Source organism: Zosterops lateralis (genome assembly GCF_965231275.1).
Source record: "Zosterops lateralis genome assembly, chromosome: 19".
Taxonomy (NCBI): Eukaryota; Metazoa; Chordata; class Aves; order Passeriformes; family Zosteropidae; genus Zosterops; species Zosterops lateralis.
In genome coordinates, this window is record NC_139779.1 from 4209586 (window position 1) to 4225373 (window position 15788).

The 15788-nt window shown below is 46.0% G+C and overlaps 1 protein-coding gene across 2 annotated transcripts in view; it reads left to right on the forward strand.

Annotated features, from left to right (window-relative positions):
• SSH2 (slingshot protein phosphatase 2) overlaps positions 1 to 15788 on the forward strand; it is a 51118-nt gene that overhangs the window by 11178 nt on the left and 24152 nt on the right. For both annotated transcript variants that reach the window (XM_083875263.1, XM_083875264.1), the window contains exons 2-3: positions 6918 to 7021; positions 11679 to 11743. In XM_083875263.1, coding sequence (XP_083731389.1) covers positions 6918 to 7021; positions 11679 to 11743 — 169 coding nt within the window. The remainder of the gene's footprint in view (positions 1 to 6917; positions 7022 to 11678; positions 11744 to 15788) is intronic.

Consider the following 15788-nt stretch of genomic DNA (forward strand, 5'->3'; position numbering starts at 1 on the left):
CATCAGACACCATAAAACGTTGCTTAAAACAAAACCCAGTCTGCTTTCCTTTGCCTGTAAAGAATAAATCCCAGCCTTGCCTGTGAGGGAATACAGTGGATGCAAGTGTGAAGCTCAGCCCTGCAGAGCAAGGCTCGGGGCATTGGGAGGCAGAGGAATGCTGCAGGTGGTTGGGGTTGTGTCGGCACAGTGCAGCCCTGTCACAGCTGCGTGGGCTGAAAACTTGGGCTGCAAACAGCAGCTGTTGTTGCTCCCTTAGCCAGCAGTGAGGCAGGGATGAGTTTCTGGCAGAGATAAGTTTCTCAGCCCAGAGCTTTTGTCTTCCATGCAGTCTCCAAAGGATGCCACTGCTCTCTCCAGCATACCCAGGCTGCCCAAGCTCTGACTGAAGTTTGCAGAGTTATTTCTGGAGCTCAATTAAAGTGATCTGGTGGCAGAGGAGCTCTAATGGCGTGTCATGGTTGCTTCCAGCAGTGGGTGTGAGTTGCAGACTGGTAACTCACTCTGGTGTTGAGTGGGTATCAAAGCTCCCCACAGCTTTCAGGGATGACCCGAGGCTGGTTTGATCCTGTCTCTGAAACTGTGTCTGAATGTGGTTATTTTGTGCAACCAAAGCAGTTGTTTTACACTTGCACGCACAGCCATGGTCATCAGGGTTCACTTTGGCAAGTTGTAGCCTCTCTGAATTCAGCAGAAATTCTCTCCTTGCTTGGAGCAAGGAAATTAGTCATTTTGAATTCAGATTTACACTCATCCATCCTCACCTTTGACTGTCTTCTGGCAAACTGTGAGTTTTTCCTGTTATCCTGTTTGGCTTCAGAACCCAAAGGAAGGGAAGAGGTGACCTGGTGCTGGTGAGAAGGGATCAGTAGGTAAGCTCACATGGATGAGTAACAGTTGGCATTGCAGATCTATCTGTGATGAAGCCTATCTGTGTCATGGAAGCTGAGTTCTCTCTCCAGGGAGCCCCACCTTAGAGCAGAGGAAGTGCCTGCAGACGGTTCCGTTTTTAAAAAAAAAGGAAAAGGCACAAATGCAGATGTTGCTAAAAATGCGGTTTGCGTCAAACCTGTAAGCCCAAGTGGGTTCCCACGCTCAGTTTGTTTTTCTCCTTGGGCTGTTTCTTAAGTTGCAAAAGTGCTGAGTGGTGAGAGATGGCCTTTGGTGGAAAACCACTTCCCTTTTTTCTCCCTGCTCTCAGTGGTGTCACCTCTGCTGGCAGTGTGACTGACTCCTTCTCGGTAAGTTGTGACCCTTGTTTTGCTCGGCACTGAGTTTGTTTCTGTTTTGGGTATCAGAGAAGCCTGCTCTTGTCTGTGTTTGCTGCCAGCTGACCCTGTTAATACAAATGTCAGTGCAGGGCAATCCTGAGTTATCCTTGCCTTTTCAAAACTTGTAGGGTTTTGGTGGGTTTTCTTTATTAGTACCTGGCATTGTGCTTTATGCAGCCCTGAGATCTGCCCTCTGTGTGAAGAGAATCAAGCACTTTTCATGCCTAGGAGCAAAGGTTTAAACCGGAAGCCAAACATTGCTTCTCTCTATTTAATTAATTAATATGTAGGCAGTTATTAAACCAGGTGCTTTAAAAAGTAAACAGGGGGCGTAGCGATGTTGTTTATTGGAAAACAAACTACAGTGAAGGTGAAAGAGACACTTCCCTGGGGAGGGATACTGGAGGAATGCAATGCTTTTATCTGGTGTTTGAGGGAGAAGTGCCCTGGGCTGCCAGGCTGCACATAATCCAGCTGTGCACCCAGCTGCTGGTGCACCCCTGGCTGTGGGACTGCTGCTTTATTAACCAGGACTTTCCTTGTGGGCAGGTGACGGGGGTGGAAGGCTGGCAGTGGGAGCTGCCCCCAGAGCAGGTGTGATGCCAGGCCCTGGGCCTGCCTGTGGAGAAAGGGAAACAGCAGCTTTGGGAAGGGGGAGCAGGAAGAGGGAGGGAAGTGGCTTGAGGTGCTGAAAAAATCAGTAGGCTGCTGTGCCTGCACTCCTGTTACTTCTCCCATGCCAGGCCCAGCGGGCTGGGCTGCGAGGGAATTGCTGCTCTTGCAGTCCTGGCTGCTCCAGAGCTCGTTCACATGTCCCCAGCTGCCCTCTCTCCCTCCTTCCACGCCTCAGGAATGAGCTAAGAATTGACGCCTGCTGTGCCACTCCTGCCAGCCTTGGAATTTTGGTCTTTTTGTTTGGTTTGAGTTTTGCAGCCGCTGGATTAAGGGAGGATGATAGAGCTGAGCTGGCAGCTGAGGTGTGCAAGGCAACATTGGCTTCTCATGTTAGAGTAAAATCTGGGGGGCTCTTTAGGGGCTACACAGCTCTCTTGTCATGGGGAGCTACAGCTGGGGCCAGGCTTGGCATTGAAATCCCATTGGAGCTGCTTCCGAGCTCTTTTCTGCAGGGCTCTGGTTAATAAATACCCGCTAAGAGAAATTGTATTTCTATGAATCATACAGGTAGTGGACTTCCGTTCAAATGTGAAGTACCTTGAAATCTTCATTTCCCCTACCACCACTTTTCAACCTCCCATTTCACCAGAGGATAAGGGTGAGCAGGGTGGGAGGATGTGACCACATGCAGTGCCCGTGTGCCTTGGGCATGGCTGCGAGGAGGTGATAGCACAAGGAGGTTTTGGCCTTTGCCATGCTGACCTGTCCTGTACCTTGTGTGGGAGGATGTGGATGGAAGGACTTCTCCTGCCGAGCCCGTCAGGGAATGGTGCCAACTCTCTGGTTGTGCTACTTGGCAAGTGCCCCACCAAGGGCTGGGCTGGACAGGACAGAGCCTGCTGTAAGGGAGCTGCTCCGATGAGTAAGGAGAGCCGACTTTAGGAAAGTCATCCTCAGGCTCACAGTAACTTAATTAAGTGTTTATTAGGATAAAACATTGCCAGCAGCTGTTCAGATGCCTCCTTGCCTTATTCCTGAAAAGGTTTTCTCTCCTTTCATTGTGAAGCAGTTTCAAAAGAAAAGTGCAAGGTTCCTTTTTGAGTATTTTACACTGAGGACTGAGAGTTTCTCATTGAAATTGGAGGGTGGGGCAGATTCACCTGTCTCCTGGCTGGGAGCTGGAAGGCTTTGTCCTGGGGGTCATGAAAATGTATCCAGTGATTTATGATATCACATCTCTTTGGCACAGCCCCTAAACCAGTAACACTTTCTCTTTTGTGTCCTCAGACTATTTGGTGTTTGTGCAGTTTATGAATGGAGCTGTGCAGTGTAACATCTGGGAAGGCATTTATTATTTGTTTGCCATCTGTAAGTTCTGTGTAGATCTCATTTTGTAGCATAATGATAGTTTAGTTTGAACCGTGCAGTGATTTCCTTATGCAGGAGGAGCTCAGCCCTGGGCAGCACATCAGGGAGCACAGGAATCACTTCTGTTTCCTGCTGTTACTGCTGGTTAGAAACAGAGCCTTCTGAGGGCAGCGTCTGTGCTTTTTGTGCAAAAGGCTTTAAATAGTTCTGATGTGACTTGTACAATTTCTACAAAGTCATTTCTGCCTCGGAGAAAAATTGGTATAAGTAGTGATTTCTGTAGGAGTTGCTTAAGTCTCCTGCTTGCATTGGTTCTCTTCCCAGTGAGCAGGGAATTACAAATAGCACATCACTGGTGGCCTTGAGGCTGCTGCTTCACTGCAGAGGTGAACATGGAACAGAAAGGGGTTTTTCCCCCAGCTGTAGTGCTGAGGATTGTGAATTCTTTCATAAGGTATGTCCTGAGTAAGTGTTCTCCTGAAAAAACCTGCTGTGCAATACAGAGGACTGATGACAAGCCTGGGGTGCTGATAAAACAGCTCAGCTTTGTTACCTGTGCCAAGTTGGCTCCTTGTCTTCAGCTGTCCTGGACTCAACTTCTCCCCTAACCACGCTGAGTGTCTTTTAACACCAGTCTGTTCCAGGAGAGTGTTTCAAAGAGCACTGAAGTTCCTATAGGCTCTGGCAAGCCAGATTTTGTGAAGTATTTCAAAGCCCACGTTACACTTGGGAGCCATTGAGCTGTCAGCAGGGTGAAATCAGTAGTGGATGGCAACACTTGTTTTAAGCCTTAATTGCCCTTTTCACAGACATCTCTTCTACCTTTTGTGGTTTCCAAGTGTCTCGGACTGAGGCCTGCTGTTAATGTCCCACTCGAGGAATCATTTTTCTTTATGTATCGGGGCAGTATCCGAAGGTGATCTTGCTCTGAAATATGATGCTTAGGTGAAGATCATGGCAGGGACTGTCCAAACAGGATAGGCCCAAATGGAGTAGCCATCTGAGTGTGGCACACATCAGAGGATGTCAGGCCAGTGATTGTTTTTTTTTGTCCATGTAGTGCATCACAGGCACCAAAATCAGCATCTGCTGAATTTATTATTAAGAGCCACTTGGACTTCCTATGAATTTGTTGCCTTTCCTCCCAAGATTTTCTTTACTGCTTGAATCGCAAAGCAAGAGCTTTGTTTTATGTGTGTGTGTATAACAGATTTCTTTTCTGGATACTGATACATCTGGGGTTAGAATTCAGGGCAGGTGATGGCCAAGGATGCCAACAGTGTGTCTTGGCTGCACAGAGAGTGTCCCCACAGCTGGATTTGGCACAAGGCTCTTGTCTCCATGGAGCTGCTGTTCTCCCAGCAGTGCTGATGGCCATCTCCTGCCCTCGCTCCTGCCCTGCGGGAGGTGCTGCCCTCCCTGCCTGACCTCCTTGTTCCACAAGAATGATCTGCTTTGCCACATTCTTCAGCTGTTCCAGCCCTTTGTATGGGAAATTACTTTCCCTTTCCCTATTCCTACCAAGTTACACTTAAAGCCCGTGGTTAATGGCCCAAAACAAGGCTCCCCTGGCCTTAGGAGAGAAGGTGGCCTCCTGGAAGGATGCACCTGATGGGAATCCCTTTAGTTCTGCTGCTCTTTCCTTTCTAGGCAGGTGGCTGAGAGCTGGTGATAAGGGAAAGTGATGGAATTGAGAAGATTTTTAACCTCCTGGCCCTCTTAGCTATGTGCTGCATTATCCACTAAAAATAGTTGCTAATTCCATCTTCTGGGGGAACCTCAGGCACAGACTGATTGCTAATATTAGTGGTTGGCTTTGCTGATAAAATCAACTGTGTGAAAGCTCTCTGTGAGTGCTGAATTCTTTCTCCTCCTCTGCAGCCTAACATCTTTTAACAGTTTTCTTCTGGAGTGAGATTATAATGAGAGGAGGAGAAATTATTTTTATCATTAATAATAATATTATAAATTTTTTAAGTGTCCTTAAGATAATTCAGTGTTTTCTCTAGTTCTGGCTGTAAGAAACTGTAGCTTGAGAACTTTGAGAGGATTTATTTGTCAACAAAAGCTAGAAAGACTCAGTCAAATTTTTTAATGTGAGAATGGTCTAAGGAAACATGTTCACTGTACCCACTGAACTTACTATTTTTTGGTTTTAATATAAGTGGAGAACTGTGATTCATTTTAATTTAGGATGAGTGATTTTCTTTTTCAAAATTCTGTTTCTGTTGAAACATGCAGAGCATGTTTGACATCTGGTTCAATTTTAGGAAAAAAGTTCTGGGAGAAGTTTTGTCACTCCAGAGTGCTGAGGGTATGACAGCACGGTCTAAACATTGGGATGTGCTGCAGCCTTGAGAAAAGTCTTTTTGACTCTGTGCATCTGCTTTTCTGAAGCTTGGAAAACTTCATTTTTTTACATCCCTGGCAGCAAAATGGAGTGGTGCCCAGAAATGTGCTTGAGCTTAGGGGGAAATCCAACTTTAACGCAAGCTTTTCTAATTCTTTTACTTAAAAAAATGTAGTCAGAAAAGCCTTTGCTAAGGCAGTCAACCTCAAATAATGAAAGTATATGGCAGGGCTTTTTACTCTATTAAGTTTGCCAGTCCTCATCCCTTATAGGAAGGGAGTAACTCACTACGTTTGATATTTGTTTAAGTGGAGAAAGGAATAAATGTTCCTGAGCTCTTGCTCAGCTGAAGGACAAGCCAACATCTTTTTCAAAGCACGGAGCTGTTGGGATGCACGATGCCAGGGACTCTCCCATCCTGTCTTATCATATTCATCAACCGTCCTGTTGACTAGAGAATTGTTTCTGGCTTTCTTCAAAGCCTCTAGGACTGTCTTATCAATTCTGAAAAAAGCAAGAACCCTCAACTGTGCAACAGGATGGCTGCATTGCAGAATCTGGAGTGTGTCTTGCTTTTTCCGCAAACCACAGTATCTGCAAGAAAACAGCTGGAAGATGTGCTTAAAATTCCAGCTGTTCCTCAGTACTTCAGAATTCTTCATTGCCCCTTTTTACAAAGTTCTGTCCTCATGTGACTTCAGAAAGGGCAAAATCAAGGCACAAACTTATGACCAATTTCAACAGCATTACAGTTTCTTGCTTTCATGATTTATAAGTCTTCGAGAGTTAATCATCCTGCAACTCATAGAGAGCAGTTTTATGATTTCTTAATCTGTTGTGTACACTAATTTTCTTTTGGCTAACTGCTGAAGGGAGACATTTGTTTCTGCAGGGCATCAGCTGTGTCTGAACCACAAAGCTCAGGGTTAACAGAGGCCGTAATTACCCAGATGCGTGGGCTTGTTCTATTCATCACCATTTAGAAATGTGGATCTGTCATCTTGACTTTCAAATCGAAAATGTAGCCATAGGTTAATCCCCTCTGCCTGCTCAGGTTGCACCTCTGCAGGCAGAGTGGCACCAGCATATGTTCTGCTTTTCAGTGTTTCTCTGTTTGTGTTGTTCTCAGTTATGCTTTGAATGTTTGCAGTACTTACACGGGAGGGAAAATTCTTTCCCAACAGAATGATTTGGTCTAAATCACTTGCTTGCAAAAGAACAGGGCATGTATTCAGTGCTTTTAACCTCTCTTGTTTCCTTTTTGAAGACAGCAGACTTTTCCTCACTCCCTTTTTTTGTCTTTTCCCGTGCAGCATCAGCGAAAGCTTCCTCACTGTGAAAGGTGCAGCTCTCTTCCTGCCACGAGGAAATGGGTCATCCACTCCCAGGATCAGTCACAGGCGCAACAAACATGCAGGTGAGTGTGGTATCGATGGCTGGGGCTTGTCTGCTCCCTCTTGTTTCAGAGTCCGACTTTCTTGAGCTCATTCTCAAACCTGATGACACACGTTTGTCTGGCTCACATGTGTATTAAAGCCTGACGTGCCAGTATCAATACTGATAGGAAAGAAAGGTTTCAAAACTCTCGTGTACAAACAAATGAGTGACGTCAGAGCAGCAGTCATGACATGGTGGAGACTGGAGAATGAGTGCCCCCCAAAATATCATCCTGTAATTTTAGTATGAGAAAGGAGGATTGCTTTCCAAAACCTTTGTGCACTGCAGTGGGAAACATGAGTTTGTGATACAGGGTGAGTAATGGTCCTTCCTAATCCGGAAGTAACCAGTTATGATGGAGGAAAGGGGGAAGGCTTACCGGACTGACCTCCACGTGAGGGTGAGGAAACCTCTGAGCAAAGTCAGTGTGACTTCTCAGAGGTGTGAGCAGAGTGAGTAATACAGAGTCGGTTATAATTCCGCCTCCTTTATCTGCTGGAAGTTTGATTTGTGTTTTTGCTTTGACTCTCTTTGAAAAGTTGCTCTGAATATCATAACTCAAACATTTCAGGATAGGGTATTTTTCATTGGCTGTATGGTGCTTAATCACTGATGGTGTTTTACAGGGATCAGATAGTGTGGGGATTTTTCCTTTCCATAAAGCACCTGGCAGGAAACAAAAATAATTTGAGACCTTCAGGCTTTTGCAAATGGGATAGGGATAGAAACAGAGACAGGAGTCAATGTGCTTTGCCAGAAAGTCACCGGGAAAAACGTGATTTGGTTTAGTTCCAGGTGTAGATCCCTTTGTACTTTGACACCATCAGGTTGTCATCCACCTCTGCATCTGTCAGAGTTACGTATGTGATGACTGGCCACCTCAAAATCTGTTTGCAAACATATTTATAGAAAAAGTTTAAGCCACAAGGCATTTAATTATATACTTCCCTCAAACATAGCACAAGTGTACCCAAATTGCTTTGGTGAGATGCATTAATTACCAGCTGTCAAAAGAAAATGTTCTGAAACTTTATTTAAAGCTGGCCTTTCTGGTCAAGAATGAAGTGAAATGTCCTTTGGTGTGAAAGCAGAGTCAGCAGTCTTCAAAAAGTTTCTCTTGGCCTGTCTTGGTGTTTAATCTCTCCAAAGTCCATTGCTGAAGCCCAGGTCTCCCCCTGGCACTGCTGCCCTGGCTTTGCCTCTCTGAGGAGACCCACAGGGTGGTTTTCCTGCTGAACCTCTGCAAAGCAGCACAAACAGCTGTTGAGCCTCTCTCCTTGCCTCATCTACTCGCTCCAGCTGATTTGCATGAGGTCTGGAGACCTTGGTGGAAAATAATTGCTTGTCTAATCGGCCCAGAGCTCTTGGAAGCCAGATTGCCAAGGAAGCAAATCCGGTGTGTTGTAATTGCTTACAGCGAGGTGTTTGGTATTGCCGAGGCTGGCTTGCCTAAGGCGTGGGATTTTTGTTCTTAGAAGACTTATTTTATTCCTGTCTCTTCAGTTTACAGCGTGAGATTTAATGAGGCATCAGTGCTTGTCGTTTCCTCAGTTTCCCTGCCTGTCAAGTGATGAGAATGCTCTAGTGGGTTTTTTATGGTGCTTGGAGGTTTCACTGAAGAGAGTCCCTTGTCGGAATGTGCACCAGATTTCTGTGAATTTTTCTAGTATCAGCAGACCAAGGCACCAGGGGATCAGTGTGTCACCTTCCTGAGCAAAACATCTGTGCCACCAGAATTAAATCAGTGATGTGGAGAGCGTGGCTGGCACAGTGTGTGCAGCTGCCTCCTTTCTGGGACATTGATAATCCATGCTCAGCTTCCATCCCCATGTGTGTCGTGACTTATCTCTGGCACACAAAATTAGAAGGGGGTAGACAGCGGACATAACTTTCCAGTATGGAATTGCTGCCTATAGATGCAATAGTATTTCAAGTGGCTCCAAGAGCATTTTCTAGGAAGGCTGACTGACCTTCCTGACCTATCTTTTTAATTCATCAGGGGCGCTAGAATCCAGCGTGAAGAGTGAATGGGTAACAGGAAATAATTAACGCTCACACCCATTTCTCTAATCACACATCCATCAATGGGAATCATTGGCAGATTGACTAGATACAGTACCAGCTGTCCATATTTCTCTCCCTGGGTGGTCGTGTGCCACCTGGCAAACTTCTGTGGGATGGTGGGCTTGCTTTTCCACAACAAACAGCACTGGAGGAGGCCAGAAAGGGATGTAACTTCCCTGGGGCTTTTGCCATCTCTGGAATACTGTGAATCACATTTCAGATCCCACCCTTGCCCATGCTTTGCACCTTGCCTGCCAGCTCAAGGAAACAAAAGCATCTGCTCGGCACAGGACAATATGATAGGAAGCAGCAGCCCTGCCATGGCTGCCAGCAAAGCCAGCTCTTCACAGGACAGGATGTGATATCTTTGTGCTGATTCTGGCATGTCAAAGCCTTTCCTTTGGTTTTTCTTAATCCAGGAAGTTTACAAAATGCCTTGTGTGTTTGGGGCTGAAAACCCTGCAAGTTGATTGAAGCTGGGCAAGGAAGTAATCCTTTACTTTCCAGCTCTGGAGATCCCAAGGCTGGCAGGGGAACAGGGAGGAGTGTGGTAAACTTTCTGAGGATGAAGGATAATGGAGCTCCTTGGCTGAGCCTTGCAGAAAGGGTTGTCGTAGGAACTTCCTTTCTTTAAGCATTGAGATAATCCAGTAGTCCAGGTGATTTTTTTTTAAACTCCGGAAGCTTTGGCTCTTAAGATGGTCCCTGAATTACTGGCAGCAGTAAGTGGGAGCTGCTACATTTTGGAGAGGGAAAAAGCTGAGGTGAAGCATCTAAGACTAAGACAGACTAAGACATGTGGCTGTTTCATGAGTCAAATACTTGCTGAGCTCTTCCAGGCTGTGGGCAGGAGGTGCAGGGGGGACCTTTGCTTGTTGACTGACAGTTCTTAGCAATTCCCACTGTGTTATTAGCTGGAACTTGCTGGAACTGAGCAGTGCTGTCAGGATTTTGCACTGGTGTTGACGTGGGGAGATCCTGTCATGGCACTTGTGGCAGAACAAGCATCTGATGGATGACTTGGCTTTCCTGAGTACCCTATCTCCATAAACAATTTCTGTTTAGGGAGGCTCATGCCAGCCACTCCTGTGCTGGGAACAATGTCCATGGGCAGGAAGCAGCTTCAGGTGCTTGCCGGTGATACTTTGTGATTTCCCTGGCACTGCTGAGAGCCTCAGTTTTCCCAGCCCCAGTTAAAGGCATTGAACGTTGACTCATTCTCCATATGCTGAATGTGCTTCGAGGAGGAAGGAAGAGGAGAGCAGGGATTGCAGTGCCCTGTGTAACCTGCTCCATGCTAGGTTGTCTCTGTCTCATCCAGAGAAGGGCTGCACAGCCCTTCAGCCTTGCTCTTCCATCAGCTACAAAAATCATTTGGAAACCAGGTACTCTCATTGGGCAGCTTTTCCTTTCCTTTCCTTCCCTTTTTTTTTGGTATTTCTGGATGCTGCTCTATGTCCAAGCTTTCCTTATTTCTGGGAGTCTGTGAAATAACTTGGATTCTAGCACCACTGGTGAAGCAGAAATGGAGGTCAGGGGGATTAACCAGCCTTCCTAGAAAAGGTTTTTGTAGATGATGCTGCTGAATATTTTCTCCTTGCGGTGTTGCCTAAACTCAGCTTCCTTGCTCTGGGGGAGTGGGAGAGGGTGGAAGAGTAAAGGCTGCTCTTCTTGCTGATCTGTGCCACCCACCTGGCAGCCCTGCACTGTTGTTTCTGGGAATGCAGATTAATTTTCCATGTAATGATTGAAAAACCAGCCCCTTGCAGGAGGTGTTGCTGCTGGCTGGTATTCAGGGGGTGATGTTGGCTCTCTACATGCCAGGAGTAGTGCTGAGAAATCAATGCAGCAGTGCTGACAGAAAATCATCTCGCTTGTCTTTGAAATGCTTGATATTTTAGGAACCTGGGACACTTATCTCTTCTTAATAAGTCTAAAAATCACAGTCATGCACTAAATTTATTTTTCCTTTATTTTTTCCTCACCTTCACCCAGAAAGGTGTTGCAAGTGTTTTCTAGGAAAAGGAATTATTGGTGTTTGATTTTTCAGGTGTCTGTTCTGAGCTGCTTTTGGGTGGGATTGGTACACAACCATAGGTGAGCATGTGCTGCTCTAAAGCAGGACTAAATCTCACTCTAAGGAGAGTGTACTTTTGCCTGGGTAGTAGTTCTGCACTGAGTGGTAAGCTGGTGTAAAAGAAATGGCAAATTTCTGGTTTGGGGCACATGGTAGAATGAGATGTTGAACCACAGGGTGGGGTCCATTTCTACCTAGGTTGACTTGTCTGTCAAAGGAACAAAGAGTACCGAAACACTGTTTATTTCTGTTAGAAAAGGTAACAGAATTTAGCAGGAGGGAACACAGTAACACAGAAACAGGTGAGCAATGGAGCAAAGAGCAGCTGACTAAGAGATGACAAAACTCTCATCTCAGAGTAGGTGGGAGTGACAGTGACGACACTCCTGGTGACGTGTCATGTTTCTCAGTGGACATTTGCTCTGGCTGGACAGCCAGGAACTTGCATGTGATTTAAAACTATTTTTGTGCATTCACCTTGCTCTCTTGCCTGCAGGGGATCTCCAGCAGCACCTGCAGGCCATGTTCATCCTGCTCCGCCCAGAAGACAGCATCAGACTGGTAGGTTGGCTTTCTGCTTATCTCCTGTGAACCAATGCAAAGGTTAAGCACCACTTGACAAATACACCTGTGTAACTCAGGGAAGCAGTGGTGTGTGTGTGTGTTGGAGTGGTTTCATCAGCAGGTTTGGGGAGTCTTTGCAGTCACAAAGGTAGGAAGGAAAGCAGCTGTTTGTGAAAGGCCTGCTTTGGTTGTTCAGTGAGACAAATTGTATGGCTAGAAGGTTGTCTTTGAACCAAGTACTGAGTATCTGTGCTCTCAAAAAACATTGTAATAATTGCCAGAGAGGATAGGTAAATTATCTTGATGTCCTGTTTAAATCAAAAGTAGGTGACTTATGTATGACCAGTGTTATCACTTGCCCTTCTGTGAGAATTCAGTTGTGTTCCTCCCTCTGCTCTCCTGACTTGTGGCATCCCAAAAGGCCATGGCTGAACATGTGGGAGCATGTAGGATTCCCATGTAGCCATGCATCTGCACTGAACCCTGGCCTTCTGCTTTCCTGGGCTCTTGCCTCCTATAATGATGAAAAATGAGGCATTGCTGTTCATGGCATTGATGCACAGTCCTGAAGAGCTCCAGAAGCCAAATGTGAGCAGTGAGGAATTTGCCTGGGACATGTTGAAGTGCTCTACAAGGCCAGGCATGACTGCAGTGTGTCTGCACCTTTCATCACTCAGTAGCTCGAAGTTTGTTTCCTGTATTTTCTTGGTGCATCTTAGCAACGTCTGCCCAAAGAAGGACTGCCAGCATCACAAGTGTTATTCCAGCACCTCTCGTTTGCGGAATCCTCTTGGGCTGTACTGGAGATGGACTGATTGGATGAGTATAGCTAGGAAACAGCTAAGGTTACTATGGAATGCTTTAGCTTCCCCAGTGACCACCGAAAATAATTTGTCATAAGCAAGCCAAAGGACCTACTCCCCTAAACTTTGCCAGGCACACCTTGCTGTCACTAAAATTTCAGTGAAAATGATGGGAATGGGGGTTCTCAATGCTTTTCAGAATTTGAGCCAGGGTTAGAACATTGGAAGCTATTGAACAAGGCATTGTTCAGCAGTATCACTGGCTACATTGTGTGATTTGGGACAAATTAGCCTTAACAGCTGAATAAGGACTTTGTGGGCTGAGACATAAACGCTTTTGTCCAGAGCTACATTTGGAATGCTGAAATCTTGCATGAGGTTAAGTTCGATAGTCTACTTGAATTTAATTGATTCTTGACGAACGAAGGGTGTGCAGGGCTGCAATGGACTCTCTCATAAAACAGCAGATACAAATGAGATTTGAAATATAAACAGTGCTGAGAGAAATGCATTCTCTTCATTTTGTTGGCTGCTGTCATTCGGAGGGCTGGCTTCACAGCTAAGGGGGCAGCAGAGGAATCTAATCCTCTAAAAACCTACACTTAAAATTTGGAACAACTCTTGTTTCTGTTGGAGCTGTTGGCAGAGGTTTTTAGCCTTCCATGAGAGCAGGATTAGAGCCATGGTACCAGTGTAAGATCAGTAGGAAGGAGGAAAAGGAGTTAAGAATGCAAAGTGGTTGAACGTGTTCCTGTAGCTTGGCAGAGCTGGGAACTTGGAAGTTGGACACACTTCTTTGTCTTCAAAACATTTATCTGCATGAGAAATGTGTTCTTGTATGAAACACCTACTATCCTGGAGCATGAAAGGTCAGTATGAACTTCTTGGAATGTGCTGTTCTTAAAGGCTGGTGAAATATCACATCATACTTCTGACATTACAAGAATACAGCAGAAGATAAAGTTGGCTTGTGTTCAGGTGAGCCTAAAACTTAAGAAGATTTCAGGCTGGCCCTGAAAGGACTACAGGGAATTACTTGTTTTGACCAGACTACCAATAACCTTCCCAAACTGAGGAGAAAGACAGCTCTGTGTAGATGAGCTGGTTGAGAAAGAACTTTCTGTCTCATCACAGTTCCTGAAGCCAGGCCATCCTCCCTAGAGTGACTGGGATTTCAAATATCTTCCTTTAAAAGGCATCAGAGCACTTGGTGTGCTCCTGCTGGCAGGTGAGCATGTGAACTAGCACTTCATGGAAAGGTTAGAGATTCATTTGTGGTTTGATAGGCATGCTGGGGTTCTAACAGTAAGTTTTGAAGTCGGCTGGTTTACAATGTCAATTCTGCAGTTTTAGTACTCCAGTAAATTTAGCAAAACACGTTACCTGCCCTAGCATGGTTCTTCACTTTGTGCTAAGGGTGTAAGTGTTGAACCCAGAGATCCACACTAAGCAATGCCCTATTTCTCTTTACTTGAAAATCCCACCCTACCAGCGTGTAGCTACATGACCTTTGCTCGCTGTTTTTCTTGCCCTGTTCTAAAGGGTCTTGTGTCAAGACTTCCCATTACTGCTGGCCAAATTGGTTTAGCAAATTAAGTTAGATTTTGTTAATCCTCTTGCTGCTGGACTGTCCTCAAGAGAAGCAGAACAGAAACTCCTGTGTGGATGCCCCAGACGTGGGGCAGCTGCATCTGTCTGCTCCCATTTTAGGCAAGTCTGTGCTGTTTGTTGAGGTTTGGTTCCTAATGTCGATAATTACTTTAACCACCAAGACCTTGGTGATTACTTGCTCTTCTAGGTTGAAGAGCACCTTTCTGTTTTCCCACAAGTGGTTAGTTCTAGAAACAACCATCTTGGGGAGAATTCGCACCTTGAAGGACTGACCACTTTGATCATCTGTGTTTCCAAAGGAATCCCAGTGACTCAAGAAGCAAGAAGGAAAATAAGGCTGGTTTTAGCATGACTTATCCTAAGGAGATGGGGTGGGGCACAGTCTCTGGCTGTACAGAGCACAGCTGTCTGCTGGGTAGTTTCTGTTGGTCTTTGGTCCAACTGGGCAAGTCTGGAAGATTCTGTTCAACACCATCTCCTGCCTGCACTTGCTATTCCGCCCCATCACCAGAGCTGCTGCTCCCTGCAATGCCACTGGGAAACTTTCCCTGCCACGCTCAGCATTCCCTGCCACAGAGCACTCTGCTGGGATGGCAAGCTCTGTTCAGCTGCCAGGCACTGATTTAACCTTTGTTGTAGACTTCACCACGTGTTGTGGTCAAGATGGTGGACAGGAGAGCTCTGAGATCAGAGGGGGCTTCCTCTAAGCTGGGAGGTGCTGGCCGCTCTAACCTCAAGACCAAGTTGTGAACAGCTAAAGGAGCATATTGGGAAAAGCAGCCTGTTCCTGAGAGCTCACAGGATACTTAATTTTTTTGCTTTTTTTAAGGATGACTGTTTAAACTGGGGTCTCTGAGCCATGACCTCTTGTGAGGGCCACCAAGAGGCGTCTACACAAGCCTCTTGGGAGGCTCTGGGAGCTCGGGAGGGCTACTGGTGTTTGAGGAATTTGGGTTCAGTTTGTGGAGGATGTCAAACACCACTTCAGACTTCAACCACTGTGTTGCAAGGAATTCAGGAACCAGGTCCTATTGCAGCAGGCAGGGATCTGTCCACAGCACAGTGCAAGGCTGGGCTGGAACAGCTCCTTCTCACCCGTGTTTGCTCTCTGCAGGCCCTGCTCAAAGTTCAAGCAGCAGTTTAACAATGTGGTAAACACTGAGGCCAGACAGAGTCTTGGGGTTGCATTGAGCCATCCAAAGTTAAGGTTTAGTATACAGAATTAAGACACTTCCTTTCTAGGAATGTCCTAGTTTCTCTGGTTGGGATCCTGTGACTAAAATAGTTGCAAACAGCTTGGAACGGAGTCCAAAAAGTGTTGCAAGCAAAGGCTGCCTGCTGCAAGTGTTGATACACAAAACTTTCAGTGCTGGGCTCCCTTCTCCAGGCTCCTCATTAACCAGCAATCTGTCTGCAAGACTTCCTGGAGTCCCTTCAGTTCTCACTTCCTTGTGGCTTCTGGAGGAGCAGCTCACCTCAGTGCAGCCTTCCAGGAGCTTCAGCGTTGGTCTGACATTCACGGTTTAAGTTCCACCGCTCTCTGAATGCTCTCAGTAGTATTTGATTTGGGGGATTTTGGGCTGAACACCAGTCCTCCTAGAGCTCTTTTGGCACTGGGGTACAAGTAA